Source organism: Triturus cristatus, chromosome 1_2 (genome assembly GCF_964204655.1).
Source record: "Triturus cristatus chromosome 1_2, aTriCri1.1, whole genome shotgun sequence".
NCBI classification, from domain to species: domain Eukaryota; kingdom Metazoa; phylum Chordata; class Amphibia; order Caudata; family Salamandridae; genus Triturus; species Triturus cristatus.
The window spans coordinates 635,392,147-635,408,583 of NC_140580.1; the positions used below are offsets into that span (position 1 = coordinate 635,392,147).

The following is a 16,437-nucleotide window of genomic DNA, read 5'->3' on the forward strand; positions in this document are numbered from 1 at the left end:
CGTATTTGTAAATATTAAATTGCTCGGTCTGGTTCATCTGATACTCTAATTGGAGCTTCGCAAACGGCACCACCCCCCCTTTTTTCCAGAGGTCACCGACCTTGGAGATGCCTATCAGGTCCCACCCCTCAAATTCTTTACGTAAGTGACCCATACCTATCTTCGGGGAGAGCCAGAGCGGCGTCTGCTGCGTAATCACCCCTTCCCACCGCAACCTGCGCTGTGCTGTGCGCCACACCTGTACCGTGTGTGCTGTGGGGCCTTGTAGCTTCTTCGCCCCTGATGTGACATATAAGGCGTGGAGGACTCCGTGTAGTCCCAGCAGCGCCCTGTCCATGCGTAAAGCGGGTTCATCTTGCTCCGCGTGTATCCATTGATAGACTATTATAAGTTGGGACGCCCAATAATATAGACGTATGTTGGGCAGCGCAATTCCCCCATCATACCAACTCCGCATAAGTTTGCAGAGAGCTATTCTATGAGGTTTACCCTCCCACAGCAGAGAGCCCACCTCTGCGTCGATCAATTTAAAATAAGAGTCTGGGACTGGAGCGGGCGCATTCTGTAGCGCATAAAGGAAACGAGGGAGAGCCATCATTTTGAATAGCGCCGCTCTCCCCATCCTATTGCATTTTCAATGCTAGCTTATAAAGTCCTTTCTCTGACGTATGAGGTGGATTGGATATCCAGGCATGCCTCTGTTCGCACTTGCGTCTGGCTGGTTTTTTAAAGAGCTTGTTATTTTCAGCACGCCTTGCTCGCTTTCAGTTTTACAATGGCAACACGCACACATTACTCGTTATTACAGTCAGTGCGACGGCCGCCAAGCTTCATCTTCAACCATGGGGACCTTTCTGTTATTCTGCTAGCGCCACTGTATATATTGCTATGATACCCCTATGATATTCGTGTACATCAAAACTGCAGCGCAGAAACGCTGCATGTCGGCTTATTGCACCACGCATGGCACCACAGCTGGTATGCAGAAACCATTGTAGCCAGCAATACACTGTCTTTCACTTTTGCACGCCGATGTCTGGGTCTTAACGCAGCCCGCTTCTCACCCATCCTCTCCGCCTTTTCCCGGATGGCCTGATCGCCTCTGACATTCTTGTTTAGTGTTGGTGTATGTGACACTTTGTGTGTCTCTGTGTGCGCACATTTGTATCACACACTCTTTACAAGGCACATTTCTGAATATAAAGTGGTAACTTTGCCTGGGGAGCCACAGGCCGTGGCCTCTGGAGGGGTATAGCGCTTTATGGCAGATTCAGCTGAGCCCAGGAAAACTCTGGTGTGATTAAGGTGGGGGCGACTGTCTTTTCTTAAGGGGCTGCTTTCTCTCTTAGGGGCGAAAATAATCTGCTTAATTGAGCCACTGGGAACTCACTCCAAACCCAGAGAATTAATGGCCCAGATAGACACCAAAAACCCGCCCAGCAGCCCCTCACCCCTTCTACTCAAATCTAATCACCCCCTATACATTGCCGCCATCCCCCATCAGTCTGCTTTGATTTTACGAGCACCAGGAGCTCGAGTACGGTACTTTGTCTTCCCCAAACACAAGTTCCTTATAGCGCTTAGATGAGCAGACTATTTTTAAAGCGCATTATTCCTGATCTTCGTATCTGGACACACTTGAGCAAAATTTAATGAGGTTATTATTGCAAAGAGGGGTGGGCGGTTACACAAACGTAATGCCCAGCTGGGGGCATAAATCCAAGTTTATACAGCAGCTCATCGAATATTGTAGACATTGAAGAAATTTATATTGACTGAAATATGTGTGTAGAAATCTGCCAACCGACCCAAAGCTCCCCGTTACAGCAGCACTTTAGGAGGTCATCCCTGCACCATCCCCCCTGTTACACCCCCACCCCTGTGAATCTCTTGTCTCCGAGGGCTATGCATATTCTGTGTAATATCGCTTTTTGAACAAGCTCACCTGTGATGATGCAAACTGTGCCTGGGGTCACCACAAGGGCACCTTGTGGGTACCACAGGGAAGGAGGTCGGGGTGCCCGGGCCCTTTCTCCTATTGCGTGAGTCAGAAAGCATCTGTTTGCTTTTGATTTTCCCCTGCCTTTTTATTGCACACCCCTCTAACTGTAAGACTCACTCTTCTCTGAACATGCCCAGCCTCATTCTAAAGCCATGGTGTTTCTCTCTGCTTTTCTTTCCCACATGCATTCTGACATCATTTCTCCTTTGCTGACTCTCTTCCCTTTTCCTATGCACTCAGCCTTCCATTTTCCGTCCTCATTTTGAGCACGGATAAGTAATCATTCTAGGAAGCAACATTCAAAAGTATGTCACTGACATACCACATATTACTGCTACACAACTTCACACCACACCACACAATTCCACAACAAACAATTCCAAACCAACATATCTCTCCCTTACACTTCCACCAACCATACGTACATCCCTCCCTCACACTCCCTATCTCCTCTTTTTACTGCCTGCTCACACATACTAAGCACAGATTCTTTCCAGTACCTTTTCAAGGTTTCCGTCCCTCAACTCCACCCTTTCCTCCTCTTCTTAGGGTGACTTCTGCATATATAGGCCCTCCCTCCTTATGCCTCTGTGGCCTGCTTTCCCTTTCTTCCTCTCTTTCTCACAATCTTTCTGCTCCTCTGTCTCAAGTTCATTCACCACTTCTTGCACAAACTACCTATCTCTTTCTATCTTCCTTTCTATCTTATCTGTGCAGCTCTCTCTCCTATCTATTCACCATGCCGCATAATTCCACTACATAAATATACCGCACACCACACAATTCCACCTTGCACAATTCCACAACTAACAATTCCAATACAACCCACATAAATTCACTCCACACCACATACATCCACTCCAAAGCAAAACACATGGGTTAAATACATTGTCATTTACAACGCCAATACCACTAACTCTCCCAAATGCGAGTCCAATTGCATTGCAAATGCTTGTTTTTTACTGGTGTTACGTGTGGCTGAACTCAGCACATGGTGACACCAGAGCTTGCTACAGACAGTTGTATCCTGGCGAAATCCCAGTGTATCCAGCCTGCTATTTGGGTTATTTTCTTATATTTTTATAATTTAGCCTGGGACGCATGCAACACTCACCAGGCTATGTCCCTTTTGCAGGAAACAAGCACATTCCTAACTACATACACCTTCACTCCACTCTTTCATGGTTTCTCAGGACATTCTGAAATTAACATTATTACACAGGCATAGCTACTTTGATTGTGCGATAAAGTGTATCTCAACGTGTCACACATGAGGCACTACAAAGTCACACATACGCAGACTTCAGCCATTGAAATGTCACAAATAAGCAACCTGGAACCTTGGCAGCAATGCGAGGGGGGGCCACTCTATGTACTTTGCGGGGGGCCCCCTCCAGTTTCATTACACCACTGGTGTTAATATAGATAATAAACGAAAATGCAAACCAAACGTATCAAAATATAATTAAACTGAAAATACCTTATCACGTAACTGCCCTAATCTTTTTTCTTAGAGCTGTTCAGACGATTGGCGCCAATGAACATAAACCAAACCAGAAAGAGTTTCAGAAGATGAAGAAGGAGTGGAAAATGGCCAAAATCGCCCTCATCGTCATCCTCTTATACGTTGTCTCCTGGTCTCCATATTCCGCAGTGGCGTTAATGGCGTTTGCAGGGTAAGCATTGACTTCATGTGCCAGTGCTTTGGGTCTCATACGGGGTAGGAAAACGCTTTAAGAATACCAGTAAAATACAATACTGTTGGTTTCTTTCAGTTCTGAAATTAGGGATGAAATTACATTTTTGAAGCAAAGATTTTTTTTATGTTAGGCTTCCGAAAGGCACATGTATAAATTCGAATGATGCTGAAGAAGTCCTCTTTGGACTGAGTGAGGATGTTCTCCACCTCAATTTCCCAATAGAGGAATATTGAGTGGTGTAATATACCTGCAGTCAGTGTTGAAGCAAGCCAGGATACAGCTCTGCACCGGTAGCAGGAGAGGCTCAGCTGTGATTAACCCGCCAAATCCCTCTGCAATGTCCATCCTTATTCGTGGCGGCCAAAGTATACAAAACTGTTTTGCACTGTAAAGCCTGCAAACTGAAACAAGCATTTGCAATGCAATAGGTCTCGCATTTATAAGAGTTTGAGCTATTGGCATTGTAAAATTACAATGCCTTTTATTTATGTTTTGGTTTTAAAACAAATAAAAGGCATTGTCATTTACAATGTCAGTAGCATAAACTCGCATAAAAGCAGTGTGTGGAGTGCAGCAGTGTGCCGTGTGCAGCAGTGTGCGGTGTGCAGCAGTGTGAGGCGTGCAGCAGTGTGCGGCATGCAGCAGTGTGCGGCGTGCAGCAGTGTGCGGCGTGCAGCAGTGTTTCGTGTAGCAGTGTGAGGCATGCAGCACTGTGGCGTGTAGCGGCGTGCAGCAGTGTGCGGCGTGCAGCAGTGTGCTGCGTGCAGCAGTGTCGTGCAGCATGCAGCATGCAGCAGTGAGTAATGCAGCAGTGTGCAGCAGTGTGTGGCGTGCAGCAGTGTGCCGGTTGCATCAGTGTGTGCCGTGCAGTAGTGTGTGGCGTGCAGCAATGTTTCGTGTAGCAGTGTGTGGCATGCAGCAGTGTGTGGCATGCAGCAGTGTATGGCGTGCAGCAGTGTGCGGCGTGCAGCAGTGTGCGGCGTGCAGCAGTGTGTGGCAGTGTGTGGCGTGCAGCAGTGTGAGGTGTGCAGCAGTGTGTGGCGTGCAGCGGCATGCAGCAGTGTGAGGCGTGCAGCAGTGTGAGGCGTGCAGCAGTGTGAGGCGTGCAGCAGTGTGAGGCGTGCAGCAGTGTGTGGTGTGCAGCAGTGTGAGACGTGCAGCAGAGACACGTGGAGGGTGAGGACAGACATGTGGAGGGTGGGGAGAGACACGTGGAGGGTGAGGAGAGACACGTGTAGGGTGAGGAGAGACACGTGTGGAGGGTGAGGAGAGACACGTGTGGAGGGTGAGGAGAGACACATGTGGAGCGTGAGGAGGAGACACCTGTGGAGGGTGAGGAGGAGACACATGTGGAGGGTGAGGAGGAGACACATGTGGAGGGTGAGGAGGAGACACATGTGGAGGGTGAGGCGGAGGGTGAGGAGACACGTGTGGAGGGTGAGGAGAGACACGTGTGAAGGGAGAGGAGAGACACGTGTGGAGGGTGAGGAGAGATGTGGAGGGTGAGGAGAGACACGTGTGGAGGGTGAGGAGAGACACGTGTGGAGGGTGAGGAGAGACACGTGTGGAGGGTGAGGAGAGACATGTGGAGGGTGAGGAGAGACGTGTGGAGGGTGAGGAGAGACACGTGGAGGGTGAGGAGAGACACGTAGGGCGAGGAGAGACATGGAGGGTGAGGAGAGACACGTGGAGTGTGAGGAGAGACACGTGGAGGGTGAGGAGAGACGTGAAGGGTGAGGAGAGACGTGGAGGGTGAGGAGAGACCCGGAGGGTGAGGAGAGACACGTGTGGAGGGTGAGGTGGACAGTGAGGAGAGAGACGTGTGGAGGGTGAGGAGAGACATGTGGAGGGTGAGGAGAGACGTGTGGAGGGTGAGGAGAGACGTGTGGAGGGTGAGGAGAGACACGTGGAGGATGAGCAGAGACACGTGTGGAGGGTGAGCAGAGACACATGTGGAGGGTGAGCAGAGACACGTGTGGAGGGTGAGCAGAGACACGTGTGGAGGGTGAGGAGAGACATGTGTGGAGGGTGAGGAGAGACACGTGTGGAGGGTGAGGAGAGACACGTGTGGAGGGTGAGGAGAGACACATGGAGGGTGAGGAGAGACACGTGTGGAGGGTGAGGAGAGACACGTGGAGGGTGAGGAGAGACGTGGAGAGTGAGGAGAGACACGTGGAGGGTGAGGAGGTGGAGGGTGAGGAGGGTGAGGTGGAGGGTGAGGAGAGACACGTGGAGGGTGAGGTGGAGGGTGAGGAGAAACAGAGTTGGAGGGTGAGGAGAGACGGAGGTGGAGGGTGAGGGTGAGGAGAGACGGAGGTGGAGGGTGAGGAGAGACAGAGGTGGAGGGTGAGGAGAGACCAAGGTGGAGAGTGAGGAGAGACCGAGGTGGAGGGTGAGAAGAGACCGAGGTGGAGGGTAAGGAGAGACCGAGGTGGAGGGTAAGGAGAGACCAAGGTGGAGGGTAAGGAGAGACCGAGTTGGAAGGGAATCAGAAGTGGAGGAGAGAGAGAGGTGGTGGGTGAGGAGAGACAGTGGTGGAGTGGGGGGGAGGGGAGGATATCACTTTTACTTCCTCTCCTAGTGTAAGGTAACGCCCCCACCCCACAGGCCCTGCCAGGGCCGAGAGCAGATCACTGTTCGCATCAGCCGTCACCCGAGACCGCTCCATACTTGTTGGTAAATAGAGGTTCACTATCTGTTGATAATGGGATTCACTTGGGGGCTGACTTACCTCCTCCACCCCCAGGGCCAACACTGAGAAGGCATCAGAGACCTGGTGCTGCCTATGCTGCAGTACTGCGAGAGAGAGGGATGGGGGGGCGGGCAGAGGAAGAGGAGTGGGGTTAGAGAAGGGACAGGTGGGGAGAGAAAGAGGAGAGAAGGGACAGAGACAGAAAAGGAGCCAAAAAAGAATTAGAGAGAGTAAAGAGGAGAGTAGGGGAAAATGAAAACATTACGAGAGAACATGTAGCAAAGAGGTGGAGAGAGAAGATGGGAGAGAGTAAGGACGCAGCCAATAGATAGGGCAGAGACAAAAAGAATCGAAACAATACAAAAGTATTTTCCAAACTCGTAAATAACCACGGGCCAAATAACTGATCTGCAATGAAGCATCCGAATCCGGTATATCATGACGTTAACCATGCAATAAAAAATAAATTAAAAAAAAAAAAACACCCAAAAACACGTATACACCATGTTGACCCTTTTCCATGCAACGTATTCTAAAACGCCATTCTCATTCATACATTCACAGCAAACCTGTTCACAAGAGTGACAGAAAATGTGGTATTAGTGTTACATTTTTGTTTACATCCATACCCGCTCACTTATGCAATTAAAGGATTCATGACCACACGGTTAAACAAAACGTACTGATTGGCCTTGCCGTGAAGGAGAAACACGTGTTGACACACACTCCCGATCTGTGAAACGTTCACCCCACTTTCTCGAAATTGAAACCAGTGCATGTGTCCGACGAACTTCCTGCCGCTTATCTGAATGCACCAGTGGCAGAAGATAGTCCCCATCTTGCAACAACACAATTAAAGGGAGGCATGTCTGTCTCTCCCCACTGCCACATGTCTCTGAGTCTTACTGTCTCATGCGAGATCTCCCTCTAGGAGACAGCTGACATCGACTCCTCCCCTGAGACAGTACGGGAGATGCGTGTGTGTGCATAGTGTGTGTGTCTATATGTATATATCTGTGTGTGTATGCATGTGTGTGTGTTTGTATGTGTATATGTTTGTGTATGCATGTGTGTGTTGGTGTGCAAGTATGGGTGTGTCATTGTGTTCATTTGTCTTCATGGATGTGTACACATATGTTTGTGAGTATACCTATGTCTGTGTATGCATGTTTGTGTGTATGTATATGTGTTTGAGTATGTTGGTGTGCGTGCTTGTTTATATGTGTATGTGGGGTTGGTGTGTTGGTGTGCATGTATATGCATATGTTTATGCATGTTTGTGTGTGTTTGTATATGTTCATATGTGTGTGTAAATGCATGTGTTTGTTTGTATGTGTGCATAGTTGTGTATGCATGTGATCAGAGGGAAGAGTGCACTTGAGGGCAAAGAGGAAAACATACAGGGAAGAGTATGTGAGGGCAGAGAGAAAAATACAGAGGGAAAAGCACGTGAGGGCAGAGAGAAAAATACAGAGGGAAGAGTCCATGTGAGGGAGGAGAGAAAAATATAGAGGGAAGAGCTCATGTGAGAGCAAAGCGAAAAAAATACAGAGGGTAGGGCGCATGTTAGACCGGAGATAAAAACATAGAGGGAAGAGAGCATGTGAGAGCAGAGAGAAAAATATAGAGAGAAGAACACATGCGAGGGCAGAGAAAAAAATACAGAGCGAAGAGCACATGTGAGAGCATAGAGAAAAAATGCAGAGGGAAGAGTACATGTGAGGGAAGAGAGACAAATACAGAGGGAATAGCATGTGTGAGGAAAGAGAGAAAAATAGAGAGGGAAAAGCACATGTGAGGGCAGAGTGAAAATACAGAGGGAATAGCACATGTGAGACCAGAGAGAAAAACATAGAGGGAAGTGCATATGTGAGGTCTAGACGCCTTACACAATTGGCGCCCTGAGCAGCATTTCCTTTTCATGCCTGGCACAATCAATCTTACATTCTATGTCACGTCACTCAGGAGTACAACCTCGAATGCTAAACACTGACCAATGAAATTACGTGGCGAAACACCAGCCTATTCAGTGTCATGGACCCCAGGGCAAGTAAGTAAATGACCCCCAACCTCCTCAATATGCTACAGTTATATTAAATAAACGAATTATCAGCGTTCGTGGGCCCTGGTGCCACTGCACCTGCTGCACCAATTGAAGAAATGCCCCTGGGCAAAGGTACACAAACAAGGAATCAATGACTGCCGACCTACCGGAACTACTGCAAAATGATAAAATAAAAATACTTTCCACAGAACATTTACGATGGAATGCATAGAAGCGCTGCCATTATAGCATTATTAATAGAAGATTGCTGCTACACGTTTGTTTTTTGAAGTGTCGAATTCTAACCTAGAGAGTGAGGATGGTATATTTTAGGAGGGCTGAAGAGGCGCATGGCGTGGGATCGCGCTAGCATGCATCACAGCTCACAAACCTCGGACACATTAGGGGCAGCGGAATGTACAACATACAGAAAGTATGTGCATCACCACGTCGTTACAAAATTGCAGAAACCTGATGCTTTGGTTAAAACATGGCCACAATGTTATCAACTACTGCAGAAGAAAAGATGGCCGAATGGGAAACGTGTGGAAGGAGAGGAGTTTTCTTGTTTGAGAACAAGGCTGTAAGATTGCGACGACATTTAAAAGTCAATTGCTTCACTTAAGGCGAGAGTTTATTATTAAAGTAAATTAAAGGGAGTGGACAAAAATAACCTGTTCCTAGTCGGGAAAGATGGGTCTAATGAAGCAAAGGTGACCCAAACAAGATGGACTTACAAAGGGATTTAAGGACAGTGAAAAGGAATCGAGCAGAGCATCAAAGGGCTGGGTGAGAAGGGAGGGGGGAATGCAAGGGTCAAAGCGGCGAAAGTGAAAGTAATCGAGCAGAGCATCAAAGGGCTGGGTGAGAAGGGAGGGGGGAATGCAAGGGTCAAAGCGGCGAAATTGAAAGTAATCGAGCAGAGCATCAAAGGGCGGGGTGAGAAGGGAGGGGGGAATGCAAGGAGCAGCTGTGCACGTGCACGCCATCGCGCACTCAAGCCCTAGGCCAGCAAAACCATGTGGGTAGCACTTTTGAAAGCCCACTTACAAAATGTCTCAAAGAGACAGCTTTCGCTGTCTCAGCGAGATCTAAAAACAGCCTTTGCAGACGTAAAACATCAAGGGGCAGATTTACGTTCCCTGGTGCATCCCTGCAAATCATTAGGGATGCGCCAGGGAAGATGCGTCATGCAAGTTTGCCCTTGTGCCATCGCAGATGCGCCGCATTTACAATGCGGTGCATCGTGGCGCAAGGACAAGCAGATGCGTGACGCATCTGCCGGCGTAAGGTTGGCGCAGTGCTGAAGTTGTGTCGCAAGCGCGACGCAACTCCAGCACTGTTCCAACCTGCCCGATCCCTAACATGGTGCATCACCCCTTACGCCTGCTCGAAGCAGACGTAAGGATTTGACGCACCAGCGTCGGAAAAGTGACTGCGTGAAATCTTGTAGATTTCACTGCGTCACTTTTACGGGGCTTTTTCCAACGTAACGCCCACCCTGCATACGTTAAACCTGACTCGGGTTTAATGTGGCGCAGGGCTTTACAACGTGACGCATCTCCGTAGATGCGTCACGTTGTAAATCTGTCGCAGCATGGCGCTAGTTTTGCGCTGCCGCTGCGTCACAAAAGTGATGCAACGGTGGCGCAAAAGTGGCGCACAGGGCTTGTAAATCTGCCCCCAAGTCGCAATGTGCAAAGCCCTTTGCCTGTAGCAGTGATCTTTGAAAGCGGTGAGGCGTGAAACCTGCCAGCAATTCCCAACATTTTTTCAAATTTTGCTTGACCATTATTCTCTATGTGTTAAAAATTACCTTCATTGTGCCTATGCCAGCACTGGGTAGCCCCTTTTGATAAGAATTACATACAATATTCCATCACCAAAATGTTGCCATTGAAACTGTTCCTATACACTCAAATAATGCACAGTATCGAGAGGCAAGAGGCAAAATGTGGGGGAACCACCACTGACTACTTTCCAACTTGTAAAGAACAGTTTGTGATTCTTTGTGAACTGGAAGGCAAAGAGGCGTCGAAGGGACATCCCCCAACTCTTTGTGAAATGCAGTGCTGTGAGTCTACGGTTACCAATTGCAGTGGGGAACCATTGACTTGAAACTGTTTTCCAAGAGCGAGTGAAATCCATTTGCAAAGTGGAAGGGCCACTTCATGCATGTGGACTGTTGGTATTTTGGGGAGCAGACAACGGTCCAGGGAACCCAATGGCATCCAAAGGATTGCATCCTTTTTTTGGAAACAAAGCCCCTGTCCCCTGAGGATGCATCTCAACCACAAAGCTGGGATTCCGTTAATGCAAATGCTGCATCCTGTTCAATAAGTTTCGTAAACACAATCATATTCATTAATATAATGAGACCGCATTCTGCTAACTTGATCATTTTGCACTGCAAGAGAGTCACTGTGTAAATGATAATGACTGTTTTGTGATATGACCTTAGTATACTGTACCCACAATATTTTCCCACTCAAGGGCAGCTGTTACGAGAGTTTACAGTGGATTTAAACCACACTAGAGATCTTATTTACTTTTAGAGATTCAATACTATTTCATATGTTTGGTCCACACCAAATTAAGTAAAAAAGTAACAAGATCTGGGACCGAACGACATGTCAGCCTCTGTTTAAAAAAAAAAAACGGAATACCAGCAATTGGGCCTAGTTATTCGAACTAATATAACATTTTTAAAAAGTTATAACACATACAACTATAAGACAACGCTGGAGAAAGACCATCGGAATCCCTGTCCATAAAAAGGGCAAAAAGCAAACACCAAAAATTATAGTTCTGACCCTGATGAATAGCTCAAGGAAAATATTTGTGAAATACCACGTTCTGTGTTGGGGGGAGAAAAATGAGATCCTCCTGAAACAACAAATTGGGTTCCAAAGAAATAATTCAGTTACTGAATGCTGTATGCTGTTGCACATGTAGACCGAAATTCAAACTAGGTAAAAAAGTTCCCTTATATCGAGCATATATCGACCTCACTACAGCTTTGGACCTGATTGACAGAGGAAGTTTATTGCCTGAAATGACTTAGTGGGGAATCCCAAGGGTGTTATTAACCTAATGTTAGACGTAACAGTATTAGGGTGGTCTTCCCCCCAACTTTTTCCCTTCCTCCTTCACTGTTTCTGGCCTCATTTTTGCTGACCTTAGGACTCCGAGTGCACTACCACTGCTAACCAGTGCTAAAGTGCATGTACTCTCTCCCTAAAACATGGTAATATTAGCTAATCTCCAATTGGCATATTTAATTTACTTATGAGTCCCTAGTAAAGTGCACTACATTTGCCCAGGACCTGCAAAATGAAATGCTACTAGTGGGCTTGCATCGCTTGTTGTGCCACCCACTTAAGTAGCCCTCTGACCATGGCTCAGGCCTGCCATTGCACAGCTTATGTGTGCAGCTTACACTGCCATTTCGACCTGCAAGATAAACCTCTTGCCAGGCCCAAATCTTCCCTTTTTATACATATAAGTCACCTGGACAATCCACGTCTGGGCATACCCACTTCGGGCGACAAATGCAAAAAGATCAGATGATGGACGGAGTAAAAAAATGATGGATTTAAATCAGATCTGTAACTGGGGTTGAATGTTTGATATGTTCAGCATTCTGTCTGTCATCTTTCTGTGTTGCTATAGTCACCCTAAGTGCGAAGGTTATGCCCAGACATGAGTACCGTGCTCACTGTGACACTGGATTCAAGGTAGCCTGCCTGATGAGCGGTGATACCCCGAAACCGGTCCCAGTGCACTTATTTCCGGTCCAGGGAGGACCTGGCTTGGCAGTTCAAATTGGACTGTCCCATGGGGAGCAGAGTCAAGACTGATTCGCATATGGCTGGGTCCAAACTGGGATGGCATGGTGAGCAAAAAACAGATCTGTGACTGGGTGTGGATGTTTGACAATGTTCAGCATTCCCACCATCATCTTTTTGTGTTGCACTGAACAACCCAGAGGGCAGGGTGCTGTGTATTTAAAAGACAGGACATGAACTTTTAAGTTTTACGTATCCTGGTACTGAAAAACTCTCAAATTTGTTTTTCACTACTGCAAGGCATATATCTCCCATAGGATGACAATGGGATTACCTTATTCTATTTTATAAGTGTAATTCCTAATTGCGAAGAGATAGGCTTCAAGATTAGTGTCTCTACATTCACAATTTAAAATCACAACTTATTGTGAAATCGGATTCTAAATTGTAATTCTGAAAATCCTACATTAAGAAAGTTGTCATTTTCATACTTTAGCCATTTGGAATCTGCTGCCTGTCTCTGATCACATCTGGGGTGGGTGACAGTTGGGCTTTGTGTATTCCCCTAGACAGCCACACACAATTGGTGCTTAGGTGTGACTTGATGGGCTAGCCTGGCAGGATGGGAGGGAGGAGCTGGACCCAGCCTCACTTATACCTAATAGGCTGCGTCCTGTCCGCCCACACAAAGGATTGCACACCCCCCGTAGTGATTCTGGAGCCAGGGCAGGAAGGGAGGACCTCTGTGCACTTCAAAGGCCTGTTTCGAAGTCTCCCCCATTTCAAAGGCACAACTGGATAAAAGTACTAGACCTAAGATACCACCACTTCATTACACTTCTGGACCTGTGAAGCTTCTGCGAGGAAGAAGGACTGATGTGCTGCCGAAGGACTGTCACTCCATTGGGCTGCTGCTTTTCTGGACTCCTATCTTTTTGTGCTACCCAGCTGCCTGTTGTTCTCCTGCCTCTATGAGAAGGACTGGACCTGCATCACTGGAACCCAGTGTGATTCCAATGGCTAGCTGGCTGGCCTCCTGATCTGAAGTCTTAGGGACATAAAAGGCTTCCAACCACCCTTCTTCTGCAACTGGACTCTGTCATATGTGAGTCTACCCTGCCAAGTGGTGCCACCCAGTCCTGGACCCTTGGAAGCTGGCCTAAGGTAGTTGCTACAGCAGAACCCATGCATCTTCTGACGAACCATTGCTGCACAGATCAGAACCGGTGCATCACCTCCATTGTGTGGATCAGAATTGGAGCATTGCCTGCGTTGCATGGATCAGCAATGATGCAATGCTGCCGCTATGTGGAATAGAACCGATACATCGCCTCTGCTGCGTGGATCAGACCCGAATCATCATGTTTGGAACCTACAGTGTGCAACATTCTCCCTGGCTCAAGATCTTCGCATTCCCATCAACGAACGCCTCAACAACGAACCTCCGCATCACAGATCACCGGAGTCGAGACATTGCCGCAGGTGCATGGATCAGAATCTGCGCATCTCAGCTGCTGCAAGGATCAACACCGATGCATTGTTTCGACTGCATCCCACATTGTTGATGCAACCAGGATTAAGGTACTTTTGTTCAATGGATCTCATCCGGCCCAAGCTCCATCGTGGTCAGCCTGAACTTTTAACTTTGTCTCGGTCCGCCTCGACCAAATATCATAAATAAGCAGTTATTGTTTTTATGCACTATTTTACAGTTTATTCTTTAAACAATAATATCTCAAGTTCAACTTATTTAATTTTTGTACTCTAGGTCTTGTTTTATTTATTAAATGAAGTCCTTTCTTTCTAACGTGGTGTGGAATATTTTTGAGTGATGTTTTCACTGTTTTACTTTTTAAAGTGTTGCACAAATGCGTTATACATTGACTCTAAGTTAAGCCTGACTGCTATGTGCGAAGCTACCAGAGGGTGAGCACGGGTTAATATAGGGTTTTCCTGCTTCTTTAGATGACTAGGACAGTGGCTTCGGCTTGACTAGGGTTCCTACCCCAGTCAACGAACAACCCAATTTCTACCATTGGTTATCAGCGATGAGGATAGGACGTATGTTTGTGCAGTGCCATACAGTGATTTGGTGTACACTACTTTTCCACATCTAAAGATCAATTCAAATGTTAAATTCTCCCTAATTGGCATTTTTTTTATTTTTCTCCAAAACCATGTCCCTGGCTGCTGGTTGGCTCAGCTCAAAGACTCTGCCAGGAGATTGAGCTCCCTGCAAAGAGTGCCACCAAGAGGGTGGATTTACAAAAGGCGCTGAGGGCCTGAGAATAAGCTCACTTCTAGGAAAATGACCACACAGCTGAGGATGATGGATCTGGGGAGCCTAAGAATGATTCTTCTGAGGAACCACCTGCAGGGGCTGAGGGGGAAACCCCTGTATTTGAGCTCCCCTTCAGGGCGGAAAGCAGTGTTTCTTCCCGCAGCTTTCCTTAGAGGGCTGGCAGAGAGGAGGGAGGAGAGGGAATTCAAACTGCAGCTGGCCTAATTAAAATTGAAGGAGAAAGTTGGCCATGGAGGTTAAGAAGGCTGAACAGGACTTGGAAGAGAAAAAGTTGTTGTTGGCTCAGGAGAGGAACCTAAAGGAGCTGGATATCAAGACCAGACAGTTGGATTCTAGCAGTTATGGTGCCCTTAGTACCTGAAGGTGAGAAAAGGGTTCACATACCTAAGGATTTGGTGCCCAGTTATGTGGTGGAAGATGATATTGATAAGGGGTTTTCTGTTGAATTTGCACTGAAAGTTCACAGGGTTCCTGAGGCACACTGGAGGGGGTGGTCTGTGGAAACACATGCCTACTGTGAGGAGGGACACACTTCTAACATTAGAGGTTGGAGACCAAACCAAGTATACCCCCATGAAGGCCATTTTAATTGTCAAGTTTAGGCTGACCTATGAGAAGTATCGCCAAAGATTCAGGGACAGCCAAAAGCTCCCCAACCAATCCTGGGTAGATTGTGTGGACTACTTCAATAAGGCTCTGAATAGTTGGGTGCGGGGTAGCAAGGTTAATGATTATGTTGGGTGGTACAATTTAATCATGAGGGAGCACATGCTCAGTATCTGATAGACAGAGTTGCACCAGCATCTAGTTGACAATAAGCTGACTTACCCCAAGAAGCTTACTGTGGAGGCAGACATCTGTGCTAGCACCAGAGTGTCCAAAAATGTAACTGTGGGGGACTCCAAACAAAGTTGTTTCAGGGTTCCAACTAGAAGAAACGGGGGGGGGGGTTTAAAAATAGGGAGTTCTCAAAAGGCACCTAAAATAATTCTCAAGGGAGTAGTGGTGACCAGTCCCAGTCTGATACTAAGAAGAAGGAATTCTTTGACAAGCAGACAAGGAGGTTTGTACCCCCATGTACTGAGTATTACAAATATGGGCACTCCAAGGGCGACTCAAATGTCCCAAGAGGGGACAGCCCCACACTGGTGGGCAGACACCTGGGTTGGCGAGTGTAGTGCTCGGTAAGGAGGTAGTTCCAGTGAGCTTTGAGGGGAAGACAGATGTGACCCTAGTTTCCCTGGGGAATAAAGAGATGGTGCCAAAAGCCCATATGCCTGCGAATACTTCCAAGTTTAGGCAGTGGGTCACTATCAATGGGTAACGGGTAGAGACTCTGCAAGACATAGGAGCCAGTATGACTACTGTCAAGATCCAGCTGGTGTGTGCAGGGCAGGTCCTTCAGAACACATTTCACCAAGTCAAAGTCACCGACAATCGTGAGAGCGATACACCGGTGGCTCTGGTTCCTTTTGAGTGGGCTGGGGGGGTCTCAGGTTCACTGAGAGTTGCTGTGAGTCCTACCATGCCTGAATATTGTCTGTTAGGCAACGACCTAGCGCACACTACCTGAAAGGGAGGTAGAGCTCAGGTCACACTTGGAGATGATGGAATTGCCTGAATGTGTCTGTATGACCACATGGTCCATGACTGCCCATAAAGGTAGTCAAGGGCGCCTGGAGCCTGGAACAATGACTGAGACAGCTGCCAAGGAGAGGGGCAAGGGGCATAGGAAACCAGCCCCTGAAGGATCCTGTGGTGGAGGTTGACGGGGTCCCTGAGGAGGAGGCCACCAAGCAAACCTGGCAGAACACTTCCATCCTAGGGGACCTACCTGAGCTTGCTGGCTGGCAAGTAAATAGTGGGCCCACAAGAGAGGAGTTCTGCAAAGCTCATAAAGAGTGTCCCA

At 47.6% G+C, this 16,437-nt stretch overlaps 1 protein-coding gene across 1 annotated transcript in view; it reads left to right on the forward strand.

Moving 5' to 3' along the window:
• Window positions 1-16,437, forward strand: part of OPN4 (opsin 4) — a 1,042,115-nt gene that overhangs the window by 645,672 nt on the left and 380,006 nt on the right. The window contains exon 6 of the mRNA XM_085615055.1: window positions 3,517-3,678. Coding sequence (XP_085471181.1) covers window positions 3,517-3,678 — 162 coding nt within the window. The remainder of the gene's footprint in view (window positions 1-3,516; window positions 3,679-16,437) is intronic.